At 36.3% G+C, this 27,503-nt stretch overlaps 1 protein-coding gene across 6 annotated transcripts; it reads right to left on the reverse strand.

The window, feature by feature from the left end:
* Positions 1–412: 412 nt before the first annotated feature.
* snx9b (sorting nexin 9b) lies at positions 413–26,748 on the reverse strand. 6 transcript variants are annotated; one of them, XM_081379256.1, is made up of 20 exons: positions 26,463–26,748; positions 20,542–20,628; positions 20,340–20,414; positions 17,346–17,453; positions 15,452–15,523; positions 12,676–12,838; positions 10,052–10,087; positions 9,157–9,295; positions 8,014–8,095; positions 7,711–7,836; positions 7,518–7,635; positions 7,307–7,437; positions 7,102–7,208; positions 6,782–6,885; positions 5,562–5,639; positions 5,160–5,236; positions 3,035–3,124; positions 2,693–2,807; positions 1,409–1,500; positions 413–1,329 (listed from the first exon to the last, which is right to left on the reverse strand). In XM_081379256.1, exons 1-20 carry the CDS (start codon positions 26,472–26,474, stop codon positions 1,282–1,284), a joined length of 1,860 nt encoding a protein of 619 aa, XP_081235382.1. In that variant the 5' UTR covers positions 26,475–26,748; the 3' UTR covers positions 413–1,281. The 6 variants fall into 6 exon arrangements, with proteins under 6 accessions (XP_081235382.1, XP_081235386.1, XP_081235384.1 ...); XM_081379260.1 differs by having other exon boundaries at positions 15,452–15,557; XM_081379258.1 differs by lacking the exon at positions 15,452–15,523.
* Positions 26,749–27,503: the final 755 nt, after the last annotated feature.

A 27,503-nucleotide genomic window follows, 5' to 3' on the forward strand; every position in this document is an offset into this window, starting at 1 on the left:
CAATCCGCTTTGTATTGTTACAGTGTCGGTAGTATATGAAATGAACAATGTTTACTTTCGCTCCGTGTTTCGCCAAACACGGACGGACTTTTGGCAGCTTCAGGTCTTTTGTGAAAACGCGCCCACGGACGTCAGATCGACAGAGGGTTATTTATTACGGAGCCCCTAATCGACATGTTGGTAAAAAAAGTGCATCTTGGGTATTCTCTAGCCGCTGAGCGTGCACCAGTTGCACACTCGTTATTGCAGTGCATTATGGGATTGAATGAGTGCACTCGATAATGTCCACTGTTTTCGGACACCGCTACAAATGCCTGTCCCCTCAAATAATGCCCTATTTAAGGTATAGGTGGAAATTTCGGAGTGTCTGTCTAAAAAGGAATGCTGTGTAAGTAACAAAGACAAAACAACTGCATTGCATAGCATACAAATCAGTATTTATTAAATCATAATCTCAATTGTTTTGTCATTATGTGTGCAAAAGACTTGCAAACACTGCTATACATATAAAATATACGAACATCTGGAAAACATGCACCTGACGGAATATAATTTCGCTTTTGCAGGATAAGAAATTGGTGATAATTGCACTGAGGTGGAAGCATCAAACGGAGCACCATCTCTGTTTGTAATTTGGCTTTGGGGAGAGGGAAAAAGAACTAATGGCAATGTCTCTTATAGGGAAAAAGGACCAGCCCTCCTGAAATCACCTCCAGGACCATCTAGTGAAAACTATTGGGTGGTTTTTGGCCAAATACAAACAGGATGATGCATCTCAAAGGCCATAGTAAAGTGCAGTGGATAAAAAGCATGTTGTTTTGAAGGGTCTATACAAAAGAAGGCACAATGAAACAAGGCTTAACCTCATAGTTCAAACGATGGCACCAGTACATGTTCAGATCACTTGTATAAAAGTAGTACATTACATTATGTCTCTTTCAATGCATGTTCATATTTATCTTATATCAAAACTACAAGGGTCAACAAAATGTGGAACATCCAAATTAACAACCAGACAATTATAATAATTGAAGCCCCCATATAATATGATTCTTTAGACAATCTGCAGCTGCTGTTTAAAAACACTTGAGCTTGGCCAGTTTTCACGCAGGAGCATGCTTTCTGAGACACTATCTTTGGCCTGAGATCGACAGGATATTTTTATGGCACTGATATCATGACACAAATGACAGGAATAGAAAAAACAGAGCAAAAATAATCATGTAAAAGGAACAGAAAACGAAGGGAGAACGAGGCAGCTTCCGGACGGCCGCTTCACCGTTACATAGTTGTGAACCGACTGTGAGCGTGTCGTAGTTTCTCTGCAATCTGCCAAAACACACACCGTATTAATGGCTTTAACATATCCAAACATTGTTTAACTTTTACTGTCATTTAGACACTTTACCATCTCATAGAATTTGACTTGCTCCTCCAGGTACTGCTGCATCACCCTGTTGTAGTCATAGATACGGTTGCTATGGAAGTGGTTCATCTCCGCTGCAAAGAGGACAGATGTGTTAAAGTCATCACGTAAAAGTTTCCAGCTGTGTGTGTAAAGGCTTGATCACAGACACAACAGATGCCTGTGTGTTGTGTTGGGTTAACACTCTTTCTGTCCAATGAATTCACAGGATTTTCTTTCTTTTTAAATAAATTATTACTTGTAGAAAAATACTAAAACATATCCAGACTGAGAGTCACACAAACCCCAAATTACAATAGAGCTAAAAATAAAAATTACATTAGAGAAGTAAAGAGAGAAATAATAATAATAATAATAATATAAAATACTGTTCAAATGTTTTGGGTCATTCAAATTTTTGGAAAGAAAATTAATACTTAATAAATTTAAAGTGTGACAGTAAAACATTTATGATATTACAAAAGATTTCTATTTCAAATAAATGATGTTCTTTTGAACTTTCTATTCGTCAAAGAATCCCCAAAAAATCTTAAATCTTTAAAATCCAGTAATATTAGAATAATTTCTGAAGGATCATGTGACACTGAAGACTGATGGCAAAGCTGAATATTCAGAATCATTACTTCAAAGGAATAGATTATATTTGCCTATATATACACAAATAGAAAATAGTTACTTTACATTGTCGTAATATTTCATGTATTTTTGATCAGATAAATGCAGCCTTGGTGAGCAGTTTTACAGGATTTATTAAAATATAGGATTTTGTACTGCATTTAACTGTGTATATAAAATATGTAATGCATACATACAGTAAAATACAGTATAACAATCCATTTTCCTCAATTGCAGGTAGTATGATAAAATACAATATACAATAAAAATGTTACATTTTTCCATACATTTGAACTATTCAATATACATTTTTCTGTATATGCACAAAGTAAAAATGTCCTGGTCTGAAAATCACACAGCAGAAATTCCAATATTTCCAGGTTTCCAGGCCCGTGGGAACCCTGTAATTAACTATTAACTCTAGTTTATCTCTATTGAGACTGTTGAAAATTATAGTTTTGTTTCCAGCGTTCTAATATCGTGTTAACATCATTAGAGTAATTATGACTCTCCGACTTGTGAAAACCTTTCACAACAAACTTGTTATTAGTTACGTGATTAACTACACCTCAGCTACTATATATACACACACATTTAAAGGTGGTTATTGTCTAAATGATTTTTGGGGTCAGTGCAAGTAAGTCACAATACCTTGCAGGGCGTATGACATGGTGCTGGCACGTTTAGACATGGTGGTCTTATCTGAGGGGGTGATTTTACCGGCCGCCACTAGTTTATCGCCTTCCTTGACCTTCTCTATGGCAGCCTGTGCAAGAGAAAGACGCCCCAAAATGCAGTAAGCCGAATTAATTCTCCAATTTTCTGTCCTCCCATCCTCTTTTCATAGATTCGATGGCTGTTCAAACACCTAGTGAGCTTTCTAAAAGGTCACTTACGCGGTTCTATGATGGTCAGGATGCTCACTAGGTTTTAAAACAGTGTCTCTATAAGAATGAAAAGAGATATGGTGAGAGTAGTAGTTCTTTCATTTACCTTGTGAACTCCAATAGTGTCAGGAAAGCATCCCAGCAGACCTTTGTACTCATTGTTGGTTTCCATGAGGAAGTGAAGGTCTTTCCTAGGCTAGAAAGAGACAGACAAAAATAAATGATTAAAGCAGACAGCGCACAAACACACCCAGGGTCACTTCATTCAACAGCTCACGAAAGGTTTACGTCGCTCCAACACGCGTGTATGCGCACACACGGATGCGCTCTTACTCACAGACAGAATTGGAATTCAACTGGAGAAAAACAACCATTAACTGTGAGAGAAAATAGCTAACTAAAACAGTTAATTCCCTTACAACTAGACTCTTAGTTAAGTCAGCATTAAATACAGTTGTAAAAAAGTTCACATTCAGAGGAAGTCAGAAACGCATATTGCAACATTGCATTTGTAGAGTGAACACTAATACCCTACAGGTGGTATCTGTATGTTATTCAGCTGTATTTTTAAACTTCATATCTTTATAGACATGTTCCTTAGATCACATGAAGGGTTAACAGAGCTCTAAAAATATTCAATGTTACACTGGCGCCACAGGACCACTTACCAGACGAGTCCTTCCAACAATCACAGTTTGGAGGCCAAACAACAACCAAGTTTTCATTCATTGCATTTTTCATTCATTGATACCGATGAAGATGAATAGCACAAGGCTAAATGATTGTGGACGGGTCTGAGGCAGAGGATTAACACTCACACAACTATGGCTTTCTTCACCTATATAGCAGCTTTCAGGGTCCTGATCATCCTGTCTGGGTTTATTTTGAAATTACCGTACATATACTAGTACATACATATACTACTGTTCAAGAGTTTGGGGTCAGCAAAAAATGTGTTATATATAAACGATTTGTACTTTTATCCAGCAAGCATGCATTAAAGGGTTAGTTCACACAAAAATTTAAATTCTGTCATCATTTACTCTCCTTCATGCCGTTGAAAACCCGTAAGACTTTCATTCATCTTCAAAACAGATTAATATATTTAATCAAATCTGAGATTGTTGTCCCTCCATTGACAGTCCACAAACTACCACTTTGACGCTTCAAAAAGTGAATAAAGAGATCGTAAAAACTAATCCGTATGAGTTGAGCGGTTTAGTCCAAATATTCTGAAGAGATACGATCGCTTTATGTGATGAACAGATTGAATTTAGGCTTTTATTCACATATAAACTCACATTCATCAATTCACACATCAGTTGTGGTAAACGGAAGCTCAAGCATGTTTGCTTGATGTGCGAGAACCAATGAGGTTCATTCTCGTGTTACACAGCACGTTTGAGCTTCCTCAAGAACCAATGAGGTTTGTTCTCGTATGTCAAGCAGGTTCGTTTGAGCTTCTGTTTATGTACGCTGATCAATGTTTATATGTGAATAAAAGCTTAAATTAAATCTGTTCATCATATAAAGCGATCAAGTCTCTACAGAAAACGCTTGATTCATATCAGTTTTACGATCTCTTTATCTACTATTTGAAGCGACAGTGTCAGTTGCTTAGGCTGTCAATGGAGGGACAGAAAGATCTTCATTTTTGTTCTGAAGATGAACAAAAGTCTTATGGGTTTGGAACGAAGGTGAGTAAATAATGACAATTTTCATTTTTTGGATGAACTAACCCTTTAAATTGATCCAATGTGATAAAGTCATTTAAGTAACAAAATATTTCTAATCAAATAAATGCTGTTCTTTTCAACTTTCTATTCATCAAAGGATCCTGAAAAAAATGGATTGGTTTCCTCAAAAATATTAAGAAGCGCAAATGTTTTCATATTAGAATGATTTCTGAAGGATCATGTGACACTGAAGACTGGAGTAATGATGCTGAAAATTCAACTTTGACATCACAGGAATACATTACATTTTAATATATATTGAAATAGAAAACAGTTATATTAATTTGTAACAATATTTCAAAAGAATCAAAAAAAAAAATCTCACGACTCCAAACTTCTGAACGGTAGTGTCATTTCTTGGTTGCCAAGAATATTTTGATACATAGACACCAGACAGCTACGTTTCCCCTATCACGTAAGAGGTTAAAGACATAACTTCCTGATAAAAGAGCGAACTGAGACGTTCCACAGTGTTCTATTCAAGGGTTTCAATACCTGCTCCGCCACCATCTGAGCGATCTCTTCGTAGGTCTTTCCTGCTGCCGTCAGCGCGTCTGTGAGCGCAGCCTCTCCTGTGGGTCAAACACAACCACACATTCAGGACAATAAAAACAGACTAAAAGTTGAACATCTAGACTGTAACACAAAGACTGCTGGTTGAATCTCAAGCGAGGTGACCATAGTCCATAGTGCCCTTGTCTAATCTATCAGGGAGGCAAATTCCTGCAAATAATATAGCACTTCTACAAAGTTGCTTGGTACAGGGTAAAAAAGAAGCTAAATAGCATTGACAGGGAACAAAAAGGTGTTTCTCAGAACTAGACCAGATGGTAAACAGAGAAAAATGTTTACCTCATTGACTTTATTTAGTAAGAGGAACCGAATAGTTTCTGATACCTTCATATCCACTGCTGATGAACACGGAGGACAGGTTTTGGAAGGCTTTGCCAATGCGTTGATATTCCTTTGGAAGGGCTGAGAAAAACAAGCACAACCGGAAAATAAGACTAATCAGCCTGAGTATGATATTTCATTTGTAGAGATTTTTATAAATCACAATACACTCCATCACAATATAGTTTGGACAGTAACTATGAAGCATGAACAAAGTACAAAATATCAGAAACTGTCACTTTGTTGAAAAAGAGCCAAATTTGCCTGTTAAATGAAATGTGAAACCATATATAAATATTTTTTTTAAACAAATGTGTATATGTGTTTAAATAAATAGCTTAGTTAATTAATAAATTCTATTATAATTCATTTTCTTAAAGATAAAAAATCTATCTCAGCTAATGCTGAAAAATATCTGGGGAACCATTAATTACATATTACTATAATATTAAAGGTTACAATTAACAACAGCACCCAAATTATTAAATTCATTATTTTTAGATTTAATAATTAACACTCAAAAAAAAAACCCAAAAAAAAACACGTACTGTAAATTGCACATAAGGTGGGTTTTGTATTAACTTCTAAATCGAATTATTAGTAGTTAATTTTCTACTCCAATTCATTTTTGAAATATAACCATTTACACGGTGGCTGTCATAACTTGCTTTCAAGACAAATGTATTTAAACATACATTAAATAATAAAGACATTACTAACGGATTAAGTAAATATAATGAATAGGCAAATGTAGTGCAAATACAAAATGCGTCCGTCTAGAGTTCATTTCTCTAGCGAACTAACCCGCTGTCGACACTAAATGCCTGAGGTAAATGTAATGATACATGAGATAATATTCTCAAGCTGTTTTATTGATATCTTTCCGCCGCTGAAACACTGGTTGAGAGATGTAAACATACCGATCATTGTCTCTTCTTTTCTGCGCTTTTTACTGGTAGCAAACAGTGTTGCATTAATGCACGCGTCTGGATTGGACTGTGGATCGCCTGTGACTGAATGTATTCGTCGGGCGACTGCATGCAACGAACCATGACATCCTTACCGTATGGTTCGGGACAAATACATGTACCGTTACACCCCTAATATATATATACCAATTTAAAGCATCCTTGCTGAATAAAAGTATTAATTTCTTTAAGAAAAAAATCATAATCTTTCATATACAGAGTGCAACTTTAAGTGTCATAACGAGTGATACTCACGGCCTGTGCAGCGTTTCCAGTGTTCATTTCCTATGTTCAGCAAGTCTTTCACACCGTCGTCCATCGTCTTGGTGAAACGGTTGAACTGCTCACATTTCTGCTCTCTGAAGGCAACAAGACAACATAGATGAACATCACCATCAAGAGGTTGCTCTTATTAGCTGGAAGACAATCTCAGACAAGCACCAAATCAGCTGGTTGATCATATTTGATCAACTTACAATAGATCAAGCTAATAACCCTCTTGGACTGGCTAGAAGCCATATTATGCTGGATTTTTCTATCAGTGAAGTGATCCTAAGGTGGGCTGTAAGACTTACACTTCAGTCATGTCAAGGTCTGGCAGTCCCTCGGGCTCTATCGTGGAGAAAACCATGACTCCGACAGTCTCGTCTTTTTCTGCTTTTCTCTTTCCCGTTTTCCAGTCCTGTAATACAGATGTGTAATAAAATACTGCAACAACAACAGCTTTGTCTCAAAACCTACTAAGCAACACATTCAGATTAAAGATGGAAACACACTTACCTTCTCATCTTTGTAGGAGAGAAACAGCTGGAAGACGTCACTGCAGGAGACAACCGGATGCCGGCACATTCGCGACATCCAAGCCTGAAGCCTCTCCATACGCATTTTTATAAACTCTTCCTCAAATCGACCTAAAAAAGGGGGCATTAATCAACCTCATTTTAATTTCAAACTTCTTTACAGGGAACAATGGGTAAAGAAAAGTGCTCACCTGTCACCTGTTTATCAGGCAAGCAGGGGATTGGAATCGCCGACCCAAATTTATCCAAAAGCCTTTCATATAACCAATCGAAGTGCTTGTATCTGTGATTGACAGGCTTGTTTGTGGTCTGCAAAAGGATGGCATGAGAAAACATCAGCTGGAATGAAGCTATTGATTTAAACATGATTGTTTCTGTACTTACGGTAGGCGTGACTTGGTACTCAATGTAACTCTTGAGGCCGTACATTTTGGTGCCCTTTTTAGGGTCAGCGACAACACAGTCCAGCTGATAGTCTGGATACGCCCACACTGGCCCAACTTCTCCAATCTAAAATACAGTATATACACATATTCATGTCAGATAAGTACTTTACAGAATACGATACAGTATGTACAAGCCTTGATGAAGTCATGAATACCATTTTAGAACCATTTTAGTAGCAAGTAAAAAAAAAAAAAGCATTATCAGTCAAAGAATAAATGGCACATTAAATGAGTGGCTTACATAAATGGGCAACTTGGTTCCTTTAGCGGCCTGTTTGGACAGTAGGTACAACTCAGGACCTGATTTGGAGAAGCCAGGGAATCTGCAAAGAGAAGATGCGGCTTACAAAGGACAAAGCATGAAATGATCAAGAAATAAAATAGCTAAATTAATAAACCAGTTATTGGAATCCAGAAAGCATACAGGAAAACTGTGAAAAAGCACATCAACTAGAAAACGTTTTACAGTACGTTTTTTAAATAAAATAGCAGTGAAAAGTGTTGGGAGTAACACATTACAAGTAACATGCATTATATAATCAGATTACTTTTTGATGTGTTGAGTAAGGTAACTCGTTACTTTATAAATTTTACACATTAATATTTGAGTTGGTTTTTTTTTTTAAAGCACTGCACGTTACTTTACAGTTTGTTTAATTTGCTTAAACATCTTTTAAATTACTAATTAAAAAAATCCCTTCATAATGTAGTCAGTAGTCACTTAGACATGCACTCATGTGTGTGCAGGAACAGACAAAAAGTACAAAAGTAACCAAACACATTACTTTTAACAAAGTAATGCAATTAGTTACTTTTTTAGGTAGTAACGCAATATTGTAATGCATTACTCTTAAAAGTAACTTTCCCCAACACTGGTAGTCATAGATAGCCTGGAAATCCAGACCTAAATCTGAAAGAGTAATGGTCTGGCATCGACTAATAAAAATCGGCCAGCTCGAGGGGAGGCGCCAAGCATGCATTTGAAAATCTCACTGCACGCAATTGGATAACACTACGACCAATCACAACAAGCCCCATACCTTAGCTTCCAGCGGAGCTAACTGGTAGATTAGACTCTTGCCGTATCCAGTTGGCAAAAGAGCTAAAAACGCACTTCTTACAAAGGAACGATTCGAGCGAATTTACCTTGTGCTCTCGCGAGAACTCTGGTTTTCCAGGGTAAGTCATAGACAGATATATTGTTCAGGTTGTATTATTGAATGAAATGTGGCTGTTTTGAGATTATCAGCATTGGGTGATAAACATGCACAAAAACTAAGTTAATTTGAGCAGTTTTGTGTGCATCTTGTTTGCTTTATTATGTGTATTATTATGTGACTCTTGGATGTGTGTCCAATCTATGTGGTGCAATCATCTGACTTACTTATTGAGGGCAATTTTCATGGATGAACCATGAGCTCCGCCTCTGTTCATAGCGCCACCTTCTCCAGCCTCAGATTCAGCATAGCCACCCGACGACTTTACGTCATCCCACTCCTCGTCCCATTCATCGTCTTCTGCACCTATAAACAGTCATTAGACACACTTCAAACATACTTCAAACTAAAAAGCACTGTGAGAACCAGGCGTTAGTAAGCCAAACCCGAGAGTCAGGACAAATCAGACATGCTAACTAACCTTTGACAAAGCTTTATTGGTCTAGTAGTGGAGAAATGATGCCACAGCTGTAAATAATATTCAACAATATTATTGATCTGACTGTACTGACACTGTTGTATGAGAACTGAACTGAGCTGGATGATGACATTCTTTCCAGAATTGCTGTATAGATTAAATTAACTAATCTAATAATTGATGAACTTGACAACGGAACTGAATCAACACTGAACTAACTTCAGCTGAACAACAGCCGAAATGCATATTTTTTCCTGTTTATCGCTGTAAAGCTGCTTTGAAACAATCTGTTTTGTATAAAGCGCTATATAAATAAAGGTGACGACTTAATTTCATCAAACTTTTTATATGATGGATATTCATTATCATAAGATTGAAAGTCTGGGTTTCTGACAACAGCAACACAATAAAATCTATACATTAAACTAATCTGAAAAGTTTCTAAGTCAGTTCTAATGTGACTCTTTAACAACAAAAAGTTTAATTATGTTAGTTAGCCACACTGGAGACTCTAGTTAAAGAATACACAACAAAATTCACAGCAAGAAAAACCCTTAACACTCATACACATACACAACTGTTGAGCTCATGCAGCTTGTTATTAAAACCCACATCAAAGTCCTTACATGAATTTCATGATTTACCTGAGAGGTCAATAAGACATGGGTAGGGGTATATGTCTTCAGAAAAGAAGGAAAAGATGATTTGTTATGATAAAATAAATCTTTTAAGCTTGTTTTTCATAATAAATATCAGCTCTACATATTCTAAAGTGAACTAATGTGCACATTTAAAACTATTAAACGGATTGTGCAAGCACTGAGGGTAAAAATCAAACCATATTTAATTCCAAGAAAATTTGTGAGTGGACAAGTAATTCGTTGAAAGAGTCATCTTGCCTGTGGTAATAAATCAGTGTTCATGGGAAAACCTCTCCAAAACAAATCTACACCCTCTGTTTGTCTTGAAGAAACTTGAAAAAGCTTCATTTTACAGCCTGGAAAAGTTGAATTTCAGCTCCTTATGACTCCAAAATGAAACAATTGATCTTCCAGAGATGACATCACTGGCAAACTTTAGCCTAACACATGACTCAAAGTCATAAATGAAATCACGAAACAACGCCCACATTTTCCACAACTAGTTGTAAACAACTTTCATACTTTCATATAAAACAATGCGTACTGAATCCTACATATTCCACAAAGCAAATTGGCTTCTGGTGTCACATGAACCTAAAAGGGGTCATATAATGCCATTTTTGTACAAGCTAATATGATTCTTTAGGGTCTAAATTAAAAGTTTGTAATATACTTTAATTAAAAATTCTCATTAGTATTGTAAGAAAACACTAATTTTACCTGCTCAAAAACAGCTCTGTTTTCAGCACGCCGTTTCAGTGCATGGGTCTTTAAATGATAATGAGCTTTGCTGACTCCGCCCCTCTGTTCTGTGCGCACACCGTTTCTAACACAATAACCACGCGTTGTTCATTATAAACGTGGGATTATGAATTATATTGAGAGCGTCGTACATCGCAGACGCCATTCTGCTCATAGACAGCGCTCCAGTGAGGGTATCAAAAATGACGCGCGGACAATGATTGACAGCTCGCTCATGAGCGAGGGCGGGTCTGTGTTGAAAGGCTGCAGCTGTCAATCACAATCGTGGGATGGGCGTCCGACCGTGTGACGTCACACGGTCGAACGGCTTGATTTCAGAGAGGGTCAAACATATAAGGAGATTAAAAAAAAACCACTGGATGGATTTTTATCATTTTATGATGGTTGTGTACAGGCACTGCCAACACACATTTCAGTACAATCAACTTGTAAAAGTGCATGTACCATTATATGACCCCTTAAAGTAATATCTACGATTTTTTTCATTTTTGTGCCTCTTTATATGATCTGACTGCCAAGAGTTAAGGTTTTGCACAAAACATTTTGTTCATTAGTGTATTTTATGCAACTTAAACATAATACACAGTAAATTCTGCACAGTATGTTTAAGTTCCATTAATGCATTCTTCCTCTCTTGTAAGTTGTTTGGGTAATAAAGAATCAGCCAAGAACATCCATGTAACACAATATACAGCACTTTGGCTAGAGCCTTCCTGTTTTCTAAATATGCTGGACTGAAACCCTTTAAGAGGAATGTAACAGCTCCCAGGGAGGAATAAACATTATGGTAAGTATTTGTGCCTTATGACTGTGGTGTTCAGTTTTCCATTAGGATATAATCAACAGGACAAAATCATAGAAAGAGACAATGAAATCATTGCAAATTATAACTTACAATATATAACATCCATTAAGACATATTTGTGAACCAGTTCAACTGATTCACTGTCATGGCATGAAACCATTCAAGCAAATGATTCAGACATCAGTACATCTTGTGCTTACAAGTTTAATCTAAGAGCAAAATTTGGATAGATTATAGCTAGAAAAATGTGAATTTTTCCATATTTTTGACATATTCAGGTTGGAGCTGTGGCCTAACTGTTAGAGCACACAGTCCGGGCATGTTGTTGAGTATTGGCACTCTTGCAGGACACACAGGTTCAATTCTCTCCTTAATTTTATGTCCTCCTGTCTGTACTGTCTCCAGAATCCCCCAAATACACAGGCAAAGAATCACATTCTGCTTATGTTCTAGTTTCAGTTGTTTAGACCAGTGGTAGGTCTTAACCTCTAAGGGGTCTAAGCAAACTTCCAAGTACGACTTGATTTAAAATAAGAAAAAACAACGTTTATGAAAACGATACAATTATCGTCTCTGTGATGATTCAGAGATGCATTATATACACGCCAAATTCTAACATCACCAATTCCAATTCTGACCTCGTCAGGCATGCACAATACAGCATTTTTAATAGTTTTTGCGGATCTGTGTGAACGGGGATCGCTTTGACAACTTTGACGTCTGTACGCAAAGTAATTTCTGTTTTCATTTTTGAGTACACTGTTGTTGTGTAACTGTAGCCTAACTCTTATCCACAAAATGACGAACGACTGGACGAGTCATGTAAATTCATTGGTTAAAACGAGTTTAACTTTTAGCTCTTAATACTTCAGCAATTCTGAATTTTAATTATTCTTTGAGTTACATTTTATTACTCGTAGGTACAACAGATTAAAACTGATCTGAAAACAAAACTAGGGCTAGGGGGCTTTCAAATTTCGTTGTGGACTTTGGAGTCAAAACTTTTGAGAACCAATAATTTAGACTGAATGATCAAACATGGGTTAATTCGAGTTGTTACCTGGACCCTGGTAAGCCTGCGGGTGCCCGTGTCCTCCAGAATTCCACGCATTGCTGCTGGTTTTCCCCGTCTCTGTGCCCTCAGGCTGAGCTGGCCAGTTATTAGAAACCCCCCCAGAGGCATTACTGTCAAACGCTGCCCATGGGTCATTACCATTACTTGTCTGAAAGAAGGATAAAGAACAATTTTACAATTCCTCAATTATCATAATTGGTAAAGAAACAAAACACATTAAATAGGAGCATTTTCACTAATGGCCTCAGACCAAAACTCTTAAATTCTTTTCCACAGCATAGCAGAAGTCTGTCACAAACATAAGGAAAAGCAGCTTGGTGATTCTGTTCATTTAAATCATGTTCAGCTGGTTGAGGTCAGACACACGATCTTTTGACCTGTATACATTATAAATGCACATGCACACAATCTTTCATAACACAAGCCACATGCATTTTTGACCATTCCCTGCCTACCAGTGAAAAGATCTTTTTATCTGTAAAACTTTCCAAAGAACAAATAAATGGAAAAAAGCCCACTCTCATCCAATGATAAGTGCTCGTATAACCTTCGGTTGTTACTATTAGCCTGAAAAACACTATTTGGGCAGCTATTTTCAGATGCCGGTCGATACAAGGACTTCTAAAGAAAGCCCACGGAATGGGAATATACGTACATAGATGGACATGTTGAATAGAAAGTGATGTTTACCTTCCCGATGGATGCTTTGACTAGTCAACACTGAACAACTGACTCTCAATGGACCTCTGGCTGGCCTTGGTGACACAAAAGCCCAGAGCCACGGAGAAAGAAACCATAAGCTCTGTGTTTCCGAATCATCATCTGGTCGCCCACACATACACACATCATCCAGACCTCATTCATGTTATCATCCCGTCATAATCAATACCACATTTGAGGAACTCTAAGCACAACAAGTGATTTCTGACAAACGCATGTCAAATGATAGCTGCAAATATCATTATTTTACCCGAGTCGACAACAGAAACGCATGCATCAGACAAAGTCCAACACTATCTGTTTGGTTTCTACTTATTTGCTCATGCAAAAAACCCATCATGCATCGAGAATGTAGCACCATGCTGCGAAAGACTAGAAAGTGTTTAGGTGTGTTTATGTGGATTGGATTCATCTGTGCCTAGAATTATGAAATGTTTATTTTCTTCTTTATCTGTAAGTTGCTTTGGATAAAAGTGTCTGCTAATGTAAATGAAAAATGTAATAAAGAGTATTTGCTTATTTGAGAAACTTAATTCAATAGAGGGCACGTTTTGAGCTCATGAATACAGTTTATAATTTAGTTAGAAGCCAGTACAAGTGGCTCAAAAAAGCAGTCTAGATCAGTGGTTCCCAACAGGGGGGTCGCGGCCCACAAGGGGGTCTCGGCGAGCTCTCTGGGGGGTCGCGTCATATTTTGAAAAGTTTTGAGTAATGAGCATTCAAGTCGTCCGTAACTTCTTCTATGTTAAAAATTTACAAAATGTATATAATGAGCGAGTTCATTATGAATCCATCTTCCAAACCGTGTTTTTGTCTTATTCTGAATCACTATGGTACACCTATAATAAGTGTTTATATTGGGACTATTTAACACTGGTTCGGATCGCCGCCGCTGAAGAGTAGTGGTACTTGACCTGCGTGACTCGTCATAGCCAAACACAGAGAAGTAATTCCGGCTCCAAAAGACGCATTATTCTGTTAACAAACGCATGTTTATTAACGATCGCTATAGCGCAAAAAAAAAAGGAATGCATGCTTTAAGGAGAACGATCATATTACATTAGCTAATTTGATCCATTCCCTGGCCTGGCTGACCAAAAATGGGATTTTAACCATGACAGCCTTAAAAAACAAATACAAATGGGCCAGACTGACCCTTGAGGATGATAAAGATGTCTTACCCTGTAAAGATCTCTTCACCATTGACCAAATTACTCACGACCAGCAGATCCTCACACTTATTGATAAAGCCTCACAAATAACATGCAAGTATTGGGGTCCCAGACAGCAGTAATTTTGTAATAGCCTATATAGGCTATTCAATCTTTTTTTTTTTTTACCTACACACCAGTGTGAATACTGATATTTTTTTATTGCGATTCAAATAGGGCCAATTTATAGGCTACTCTTAGGCTTACGTTTTTAAATTACAAATGGCCCACTGATGTTTTTGTTATTGTATTTTCAATATTAGGCTATAGGCTATTATTTGTGCATAAACATATCTGGTTATAATAAACATAGCCTACCGTTTGCTTGAAAACAACATATTTTGTCATCCTTGCTGCTAGCCAACAAGAGCGATAATATCATTAAATGTGAAGGGGGGGGGGGGGGCCCTAAAATATTTTCTTGGGAAAAAGGGGGTCTCAGACAATAAAAGGTTGGGAACCACTGGTCTAGATCATTTAAAAACTTGATAACAGAACAGCTTTTAGTTCAGTTCAACAAACACAGGAACAATTAAACTGACAAACTGTTTCTGTAAGCAAATTCTGCAACATAAATCAGAAGCAGCTATCCAACATATGACTAAATCATTGCATTTATGTTTTAAAAGCTGGCAAACTGTGATGTGACCATTTAGCTGAAACTGTGCTGATCAGTTTGATTGATGTGTGATTTGTAGTGAGATCAATGGGGTCTGATTCAATCTCAATGCATTCAGACCCCAAGAACAGGGTGTTTATGTTTTGGTCTTGTTAGTGAGGGCTCCAGGATTCAACCTCTGAGCCCATCATGCCAAATTAATTTTGTGTACCTCATCTGGTGAGGTGGAAGAGAAGCCTGGGGTAACTGGGGCGACTGGGGTTTCCGGCTGAGCTACATCCACCTTAGGGGAAAGACGTGACATCATCATAAAGGGCCTGAAAGGGAAGGGTTACCCAGATATGACACTAAAATCAAGATCTTCCCCATCAAACCACTGATTTTCTCAATAGCAGAGGCACGGCTGAGACCTTCACGCATACACTGAAGGGTTTAAAATAGAGACAGTTCGAGATATAGCCTATATTAAGCAAATAGTTTTAAAAGCCGAGAGCTGACTAATCCACAATCACGCAACTTCACCATCAGTGTCCACTTGATTTATGACACATTTCAGACAAATGCTTGGATCATAAAAATGTACCCACAACTTCAGCAATTACTATATATATACAGTATATGTGTGTGTGTGTGTGTACAATAAAAAATGTCTCTTGAGAGAGCTGACTACTAATTATGCCTACAGATCACAGGGACGTCTGTGGTTAACAATGCCACACTTTTAACTATGACTCATAAATATCTTGCATTTCTGCTGGTTTCACATCTCTTATCAGTGATCATCAGACACATGCAGACTACAGATAGGTTAAAGTCTGTCCCTTGACTAGTCAATCAGCTTCAGGCTTTGAGATAACACCATAAGCACCTATTTATCATCAGGGGGTGGTTTTACATGATCAGTTCTGATTAATCATGATCATAGAAACGCTATACACTTAAAGGTACTAAAGGTATATACACTTTACAAGCTTTTGAAACTTAAAGACAACATGAACTCAACACTGATCCTAAATACGGACTCAAAAAATGTTTGTTTTCATATTCTTTAATCAAAATATAATAACTTTCTATGCCTCTGAGGCTGATGGTTAATATTTCACCAACTAAATGCTTACATTAACAAGAAAATGTGAAAAGTGCTTCCCTGACCTTAAGTGCACTTAACTGTTTTTAATAAGAACTTTTAGTGTACTTAAATTCTTATATTTAAAAAAAAAAACTGTATTTGAAGATAAAATATTACTGAAATAAAAGGCCACTTAAGTGTATTTAAGAGTACACTTTCATGATACACTTGCTTGCACTTTGTAATAATATCAAAATAAACATTTTATTATTATTTTTTACAAGGGTGCAAAACCCATCGTCACGAGGCTATGTTGTGTTGGGCAGTTGGCAGGGCTTTGCTGTACAGTTTCTCTAAGTGTTCTAATACATTTCACCACAATCAAATCATGATGTTATTTCCTGCTGAATGTTCTGAAATTAGTCACTTTATATGGAAGCTTAATGAAAGCTGTTTCATTTTGTCTTTAATACTGCTAAAAACTATAAAAACGGAGCCAGTGGAGACAAATTTTGTGCAAATGAAAGCGATAGTTGTCAAACAGCTTCCCACTCCTCAAAATACTGCTGATCAGATCATGGTTCCTCAGAAAAACAAAGCAGCATATGAAAAGACCTTAGCCCACTCATTGAAATCCTCCGTCTCAGCACTGAAAGCAAACCCACAGTACCTCAACTAGTCCAAACACTTTGTCTTGTACTTTAATTAAAAATAATCATCCTTCACATTTGGCCCCTCGCTGATCCTCTGAACACAGGATGTTTTATCCTCAGTCTAAGAGTTTGCTTGCACACACATTTTTACATTCTGAGTAAGACATTTTATGCCTCGGCACTGGAATCTCCCTTCCTGCTCACTTCCTCTCAGGATGTCAAACAGCGGGAGAAATGCACCGAGAAGGAACGTTACACAGAGAATGAAAAGAACAGCGCGATTTGGAAACGATAAATAAAACCGAATGCTTTACGTGCAGCATCAGTCAACAGACTCACTCAACCATTCACATGGGAAATTTCCCATCATGCTGGTTGCTTACCGGTGCGGAGCTGGCTGCAATGGCTGGGGTCGGCACGTGACTGTCAAAGAACGAGAGATCGAAGGTGGCCGCATTTCCTCCAGAGGTAAAAGGTTGAGCCGGGTTAACCTAGAAGAACATGAAGAGACAAAGAGTCAAATTAGACGGGTTCATGCTTTGTGTTATTTGAGACTTAATGTAAGTCCTAATTGGTAATATATTATAATAATTATTATAATTATTTCGTATAATATGATTTAAGATGAATTATAATGAATGTTATTTAATATTTTACTTTTCTCTGACCCCTGAAATTTCCTCCCCAAAGGACACATTTTATCTGGCAAGCAATGTTTAGGATATAATAACTCATGCATTTTGATTGCTGGTATCATATGAATTGGTAGATACATAGACAAACTTGTTCCCTTCAAGTCCAAATAGTGCAAAATCTTCTCAAGGTACAATTATTTTCAGAAATGGCTGCTGAAGTTGAAGAAAAAGTGAAATATTTTGAGACACAGGTGTTACTGGCCTTAGATGCATCCATAAAAAGGCCAAGGATATACTAAATGTCTTATCTTCATATAGGATATCTTCAATTTTATAAGTCCCTTTCATGCGAAAAATTTGAGATTAACAATTTAGCTGGGTTTGGTCAAATATTTTGCTCATTTTGATTGGAAAATCTTGAAAAGTGGCTTGCCCCTTGATGATTTGATATGAAAGTTTGGTCAAGGCCATTTTCCCCCTCTACTTTTTATTTATAAAAGTAGCAACCCATTTTACTTCAATTTTAATAAAACTTCAAAATCCAGCAATGAAAAACAGCTTTTGGTTCCCAAAGAATGTGAATTTGGAGAAGTGTGAACATGTGGTCATTTGTTTGGCTCTGAGAAAAGAGAAATGAAGGAAGCACATTTGTGTTTGTACGATAGTGCAGCTGTGAGTTGAGGTCAGGAGGGAAATCTAAATGTATGTCTGTGGCCAACAACAGGCAGAATCACTCCACAGCTTATTTATACAGAGAGTAAACGGTTTACCAGGTCTCCATGTGCATTACTGCCTCAGGATGGCTTTATAATGTGATTTTTTTCTGGCTTCATTTTCAAATATTATTTCAAATCTTAATGTTACATTTTCCACATTAGTAAAACTAGCACATTCATTCAGCCTTAAAGGGTTAGTTCACCCTAAAATCAAAATTAAGTCATTATTTACTCACCCTGGTGTTGTTCTAATCATTTCTAATCATGTTCTATGCCTTCTTTCTTTTATGGACCACAAAATGAGCAATAAAAAAAATGAATAGGGACCAACATAAAGCTTTTTTTTAAAAGATGCAATAGTATCACAGAATGATCCCATGCGACATGCGTCATATATCCCAAGTTGTCTGGGGGTATACAAAACGAAATTAAAAATATTATGGAGAAAAAATCTTGACCTTGGCCATTGGTCTGTGCACGGCCACAAGGCATGCACGTTCGTGTGACTCTGTTAGCATCGCAGTTCGCTCTTTCTCACCCAGAAAAAGCACACAAGCTATGAGAAATCAAGATTAACCAAAACACGACATGAAATACAATGCCTAGTGAAGAAGTTACATGGATACATATTGGGATTTCTGAGTTAAATATCTTCGGACCAGAACTCTGATGACAGTCAGAATGACAGCTGACAAGGTGTGAACGCGATAACTTCTTGTTACGAAGAACACAACAGATATATTCACCTCAGACAAGAAGGTACACAAACCGTATTTCATGTCGCGTTTTTTGTTAATCATGATTTCTGACAACTTTTTCTGGGCAAGACGGAGTGAAATTGTGGCGATAACAGAGTCTCATGTCGCATAGCCTAGAGCCGAATACCAACGGCCAAGGTCTGGATTTTCGATCTATAATAGATTAAATTTCATATCGTACATCCCCGAACACTTGGGATATACAACACGTCGCATGGGATCATTCTGTGATACTTTTTTGTCTTTTTAAAAAAAACTTGATGCTGGTCGCTATTCACTGCCATTATATGGACAAGTGTGAGCGGGACATTTTTTTAAATTCTCCTTTTGTGGTCCATAAAGGAAAGAAGGGAAAACGGGATTAAAACAACACCAGATTGAGTAGTTTACGTCTTTATTTTCATTTTAGGGTGAACTACCCCTTTAAGCCTGGGATTGAACACTATACTAACACACTTTAACTCTGGCTGGCCACAGGAAAAGAAAACACTTCCTGTTGATCAAACAGGTCACATTCCAGCAGCGATAGTTTCTCTGAAACACTGCAATATGTGTATTTGTCCACGAGAGAGACAATCATGATAAAATTGTATTTTATACTTTATCAAATATAGTGAAAGCCTAATACATTGCCCAGGCAATTAATCGGCTAATATTTAGCTAATATTTTGAATATTAGTTGATAAAGAGAAACCTGAACTTTAAAATTATAATAATTTTCAATAATTTTTTTGTTGATTTTTAGTATTTATTGTGTAAAATAAATGTTCTCTTATCTTATTATAGCCCCTACCGTCAGAAAGACTTTTAAAATGTTTTAAAAAGTCTCTTGTGCTCACCAAGGCTGCATTTATCATAAATACAGAAAAAAACCGAACTATAATTACAATTAAAAAAAACGTAACTTTTTTAATATATGTTAAATTGTAATTTATTCCTGTGATAGCAAAGATAAATTTTATTATCATTAGTCTAATCTTTAGTGTCACATGATCCTTCAGAAATCATTTCAATATGCTGATTTGCCGCTCAAGACACATTTATTATTATTATCAGTGTTGAAAACAGTTGTGCTGCTTAATATTTTTTATGAATTCTTTGTTGAATAGAAACTTCAGAAGAACAGCATTTATTTGAATTATAAATCTTTTGTTATTTATTTAATGCCTCCTTGCTGAATAAAACTTAATTTCTTTCCAAAACAGACCAAACTTTTCGAGAGTAGTGTATTTACACATGATAAAGCCTTTTGGATGAACACTGCTTACCTCTAAATAGTCCTCTGGTACTAATCCGACTTCTCCTCTAGAGTTCCTTGCCTCGATCCATCCTCCTCCAATGTTCTGGGAACAGAAGGGAACGGTTCAGCTTTACAGAGAAGGTTCTGATCCACCCATTCACATGCAACATCTCAGAGCAGACATGGAGAGCCAGGTGTTATGAAACATAATACAAGTGAAATAAACTCACCTGATTGGTTATTGTGATTGTCTCACCCTCTCGGACCGACAGCTCATTATTCCCAGGCTCTGCCGAGAAATCATATAAAACCTGTGCCTGTGTGGAGGTAGAACAGTAAAAGTAAAGCACATGGATATACAGACACCAAATGTGTTAGGACATGTTAGCAATCATTAATGGAATAGCACCAGCTAGACTTGTTCCGTTGGATTTCTTTGGACCAAATTAAAAGCACAGGACCTCAGCATTAACCTGATTAATGTGTAACTCACACTGTTTCTGGAACCAATGAATGACCATTGCAAATTGAGAGTGAATTAAATGACAACCGTCAAGAAATCTATGGTCCATTTAATACAAATTCATATATATATATAAAAAAAATCTACATTTTAATTATAAATTATATATCATTCAAAGAAACTGAGGCTTATTTTAGGACAATTGCATTCTTATTTTCAAGACAACCAATCATAGTTTCCCCACAATCTAAATTTATGCAATGCCAAAAAAAACAAAAAACTCATCACTGTAATGGAAATTTTTTTAATAAAAAAAATAATATATTAATTAAATCTGAAGTGATTATTATATGACACTGTAGTATTTGTTATGCTGAATTTAATTTATGCTGAGTTTAAATCATTTTGTTGGGGGTAAACGTTCTTAAATGTCATGAAAGTCACTTTATTCTGCAGTGAATTTTCCTTAGGCAACGGCAACTCGATTCTGTCAACACCAAGTGAAAATAGCATATTTTCTTAGCGATAGATGCTATTTACACAGTTTAAATAGCAATAGATTCTATTTACACCAAGTAAAAATATCGGCATTTTCTATAGCGATATGCTATTTACCTATTTATTGCTATTACACTTTTCAAATATTTTCATAATTTTTATTAAATATACTTGTTATTGTATACTAGTTACTGTTGCTATGTCCGACAAGCCACGCTGCTCTCACGCCACAACATGTCCTCATGCAGTGAAAAATACATCGCGGAGCAAAGAGGACACTGACTCTGCACTGACAGACAGGACAGAGCAGGTTACGTAAACAAAGTCTTACCTTTCAAATTTGGTCATTTTTAAAAGAAATTTAAACAATTAATTCAGTTTTGTGGCTCTTTAATGTGTCTGACAGATCGCTGTAGAGCCTCAGTTAAAGCCGCTCATGAACTGATCATCTCTTCCTTCTAGTTAATTTATAGCATCAAATAATCAGGAATGAACATAAGAAGGAATGTTGTGTTAAAGGGGTGGTATAATGCCATTTTCACAAGATGTAAAATAAGTCTCTGATGTCCCCAGAGTGTGTATGTGAAGTTTTAGCTCAAAATACCCCACAGATATTTTTATATATCATGTTAAAGTTGTCACTTTTGGAGGGTGAGCAAAAACGCACCGTTTTTGTGTCTGTCCCTTTAAATGCAAATGAGCTGCTGCTCCCAGCACAGGGGGCGGAGCTTCAACAGCTTGTGTCCTTTTACCTCACACAGACATGCACTGAAAATGTCAATGTTTATGTTCAAACCTAAGTCAGACAAGGAGAGACTCAAGAAGTGACACGTAGAAGCAACAGGACATTTCTGAATGGTTAGTTGATGACTTCATGTAGTTTATGTGTATCTTCTAGTCATTAATTAGCATATTCTGTCATGATAATCTATAAATGGTGTTCCCGGGGGCGGGGTTTATGCAAATTGTAAGGTTAGTGATGTCACTAACCCAGGAGGAATGTCGTGTAGTCCTACCAGCCGTTTGTTGTAGTCCTTAAAAAACGATTTCTTTAAAAGCAAATATCTCCCTTTGCTTTGAACTTTGAGCGTTGTAACTATGCAGATGTTGTTTATGCTCAAACAGCAACATTACACACTAACTAAAGTTAGAAAAGTGAAATCATAATCAACCACTCCTTTAACTGCGGAAAGACATCAGTACACACCGTTATTCAAGTTCAAATCCTCCAACGTTAATCAACTAACTCTCCTGACTGCTTTGTCGGACAAAAATGTCGGATGGCGGATTATGATTGGTCAGATCGCCTGTCAATCAAACTCCCAGCGAAGAATCAATTGTGTCTGACCCAACCAGACGTCAGTGGGTGGAGTTAGTGTAAATAGCCTCTGCCAACAAGTTGATATTTGCACTTAGTGCATGCAAAATTATATATCCCATTTTTTCTTTCGTTTTCTTTTGGTGTGAACCTGGACTTTTTGTCATGAGATTCATCCATAAAAGATGTTGGAATTTTAAACAGAATTATATAGGCCTAGAGCATGTTTTTGTGATTAAACTAAGCATCAGATGATCACAAAACATAATCATTCCACCATAAACAGAGGGGGAAAAAACACTTTCCACAAAGCTCCCGTTATTCTAACACCAACACAGAAACACACACATCCTGCAGCTAACGAAACAGCAAACAGTGAGGTCTGTATGAACAGTTGGACAGGGTCTCTCTCTGTAGGGATTCACAAGCCACGACTCAGACACAGAGAGTCTGTGTGTGAGAAGCTTCACTTCTGATTCAAATGAAATGCAATCACTTAAAAAAAAAAGCTGTAAGAAGGCCAGTGATGGATGGACCACTAACTGTCTGTCGTCAAATGTCCATGACCATTTTCACAACAAGTCTTCAAGTAAAAACTAAGTGATGATGAATAGAAATGATGACGTGCAAGACAAAAGGAGGAAGTAACATGAGGAATAGAGATCAAATTACAGAGAAATTCATAAAGGTGGGATTGATAAATCAGCCTTGCAGCAGAAGTGTGCTCATGACAGCATGTGTCTGAATCCCTCCATCATTAGAAACATCCTCATATAGACAGTCAAGAGAGCAGGGCTAAATTAAGGACTAAACTAAGGGTTATTATATTACAACTAAAAGAAAAAGTGAAACTAAAAGATAAAAGACAAAGCTATGAAAAACTTATGTGTAAATGCATCTCACGTAGAATGCAGTCATTTGATTGAGGTGACATTTAGGTGAATAATAAAGACAGTCCTGCATTTAAGTCACCTTTGACATTTTGATTTCAGTATTGGCTTTTTTTTTCACTTCATTGTTTTTCCAGGAAATGGTCTGAATTTTTAAACAGAATTTCCCCTTTTTCCCCCATTAAAAATTAAAATGCCTGTAGTTTTACAGATATTTGGTGTAATTTAAAATTTTACCATTAAAATTGGAGGTAATTAATCAACATAAAAAGATAATATGATATATATATATATATATATATATATATATATATATATACATATACTGCCCTACAAAGCAAAAAGGCAGTAACTACGCAGAGTGCAGAACTGAGAAAAATGACTTTAAAGTTATCCTGTCATCCAGCCTAAGTAGTTGTAGGTAGATTATTGGACATGTGGCTGTTTTGTTACTTTATGTTAGCTTATTCTTTGTACATATCAATCCTCACATTTAATTTGATATTTTACCCCTATTTTGCAGTTACTGTATTCTTGCTTTGTATTACTTACTAAAAACGTGGCACCATACCAAGGAAAAAAGCAGTAACTACAGATTCTCCAAAAACTATTTTGCCACAACTTGGGCTCTGGGTGTGTTAGATACACTGTATTTGAATTAATTGGAACCATTTGTTTTCCTGAACATGGATATACCAATCCCAAACTAATTTGACCATTTTAGGTCAATATTTTCCACCCGGAAGCTGTTCTGGTGCTGAAACGGCTGCTTAAAGTCGCACATTGCTAAGCTGTATCAAGGTCCAAATGGGGACCATTTATTTTAAAAAGGACCACATTATTATGTGTGAGTATTAGATTAATGTGTGTCTGGGGGTGTTTCTGTATCTGTAATGTAGTATCTGCTATACCTACAAATCACATTAATGTTAAAGCACTGCAAAACAACTTTTCTTTGGAGCAAAACAAAATCATTTTGCCTACGTGTTTCTAATTTGTGTGAAGTTAGAAGGGTGAAATCGCAAATGTTAAAACCGTCCCGTGAGTAGGCCTATGTCTCGATACCAAAATTCCAGTAGTCGGTACCGATACCATTCAAATTTTACGGTTCTCGGTACCAATTTCGGTACCACAGCAAAATCTGTTGAAATTTTTCTATTTTATTTAACTGTTTGGGAAAAAAAAATATTTATGACGGTGATCATAAGTAAATAATACATAAGCATTGAAGGCTACATGCTGTTTAAACGTAAATATTGCTTATAAAAAAATCAAGTGAAAATTAAGCAACCCTCTATGCACACATTATTTTTAGTAGTAGTAGTAGTATTTTTAATACATGGAGACGTGGCTAAATCTACTGTACAGTAGCCTAATATAATTATTTCTGTCAATTTCTTCAAGTTAAACCGAACTTTTATTTTGACGGGTTGCCGTGAAGACCTTTGAGTTTCTGTGTGTGTATGATATGACGATAGTTTTTCTCAAATTAAACGGTAAAATGCTCATGAAGTGACTCTCAGAGCGGCTCTGGATATGAATTTCATCATGCCATCATATCGTGAGGCAGCAGAGACTGAAAACAGCGCGAGCGTCACTCATGCTTGTGTGTGTGTGTGTGTGTGTGTGTGTGTGTGTGTGTGTGTGTGTGTGAGAGAGAGAGAGAGAGAGAGAGAGAGAGAGGTACCGTAAATACCGCGCATCTGCGCCATTCATTCACAGAGACAAGCAGAACATGCAGGGTTAATGTTTAAATTGTCTTTTTGCGGTTTAATATATTATACACAGACACTATATCGTGGTATATGCCGGCTACGTCAATATGCACTTAGATAAACATTGAAGCAACTGCAGCTCCTATTACAGAAATGCTGGTATCGTCACATTTAAAAAATTTCAGTACCGAAGTACCGGTACTTTTGACAACACTACCCGTGAAGATGCCGCAAAATCATCTGTGTGTGTTCACCATGGCAACAGTAACTTCACTGCGCAGCAACACGGTTATTTTTTTGTTAGGTAAAACATAACAAGAACACAGTAATGGATGTTACTGTACTCATGCTTTGTTTCACGAGGGCTTTTTGCAGTTACTGTACAAACGACTACCATTTTTCTCCAAAACGACACACATTTGAGATAAGATGTTTTGTCACATAACAAAGGATGCCTTGAATGTCATGAAAATGATAATAACTCATTTTTGACCAAAAATGCAGTTACTGCCTTTTTGCTTTGTAGGGCAGTATATACATACATATATACATACATATATATATACATATATACATACATATATATATATACATATATACATACATATATATATACATATATACATACATATATACATACATATATACATACATATATACATACATATATATATACATATATACATACATATATATATACATACATATATATACATACACACTATATATATACTTTATTATATACACTATATATATATATATACACACACACATTATATATATATATATATATATATATATATATATATATATATATATATATATATATTCATTAATTTCATGAAAAATGTACACTCAGAAAGATGTAAGCTCTCACTTATATAGGTAACTAGTTAGTGTGTTGGTTATGATTAACTAATTTTGGTGAATGATTTACATTTTAACTACATATCCCAGCATGCATCCCAAGTGACGTCATGACCCCACTAAAAATGTCACAAGACTCTTAATGATCCATATTTTCCAACGTTCAACAGAAAGCCTATAAACGCCGTTAAAATAACAAAAAGAGAACATTTCAGACCCATTTCGGAGTGTAAAACGGGTCGGTTATGATGTTTGAGACAGTTTTAAACACTTAAAGAGTACATTTATCGGCGTGTTTGGAAATACGTTGGCAGTTCAAACCCAGTGTGATCTCAGTGCAAAGAAATTACAGACAGACAGCCACAAACTTTCCCCAAAAACACGCCAAACAAGTCCTTACCTTCGACTCCATTTTATAAACATTAACCAGTCATCACAGAAACCTGTAGTTTAATGGCGATAAACTCTCTTCTTCTTCATCCAGACATTTCTCTTCTGCCAGAAACGATCCTTCTCAAACTAGTTTATTTACATAGCCAATAACACTTAATCCTCTTGTTCGACCCTAATAGACTCAAATCAAGCGGGTCAGTAATGTGTGTAAATCCAAACTCGCCGTTTGTCCAGCAGTCATGAGCTGTTCAACTTCACTGCAGCTGAGTGTGTGTTACACACACATAAAAGACAAAACCGGAAACTGATCAAACCCCTTAAAAAAAAAAAAAAAAAAACACACAGATGTTGTATGCGTGTGTAGGGGCAAAAAAAGTGTTATTAAAAATAATATTTACATGTTATCTATAATACATAAAATACACCATATCATGTTATGGTTATCATACAGTATATAAAATATACCATATACACTTTACATATCGTATATAGGTTACTTCATATAATGTCTAGTCTAAGAATGTTAAACTAACATTAAGCATGTGCTAATGTTAAATAAACAACATAAATACATAAACAAAACAAAGTCTGTTTTTTTTATTATTATTATTAAATGCTTGTAGAAGAAGAAACAAAACCCCACAAACATTAACAACATTTATTGTCATTGTCATGACATAATACAACAATACTGAGAATACTCCATATAGTCCTTCAGTCCAGATCAAAAGATTCAAAATACACTCAAAAGATTTAAAATACATTTTAATTTCAAGTTAAATCTTTAAAAAAAAAGAGGATTGCATTTAGAAAATGTAAGTAGTTTGGTCCACAGATGTTTTAAGTAATGATTACGTCAGCTTTTGTCAAGTTCAAACTAAGAGTGGCGGGCCGAGTGCTAGAGCGGCCTCTAGTGGAAACGCGTTAAAAACACACGACAGCGGGAGTGTTTACAAAGCCAGAACAAAGTCGTTTTCTTAATGGGCGTTGCTTATATTTCGTTATTTATTTTTAATTGATGATTTAGTTTATCTAACGTTTTTTAAAT

The sequence above is a fragment of the Scardinius erythrophthalmus genome, assembly GCF_964197995.2.
Source record: "Scardinius erythrophthalmus genome assembly, chromosome: 11".
NCBI lineage: Eukaryota > Metazoa > Chordata > Actinopteri > Cypriniformes > Leuciscidae > Scardinius > Scardinius erythrophthalmus.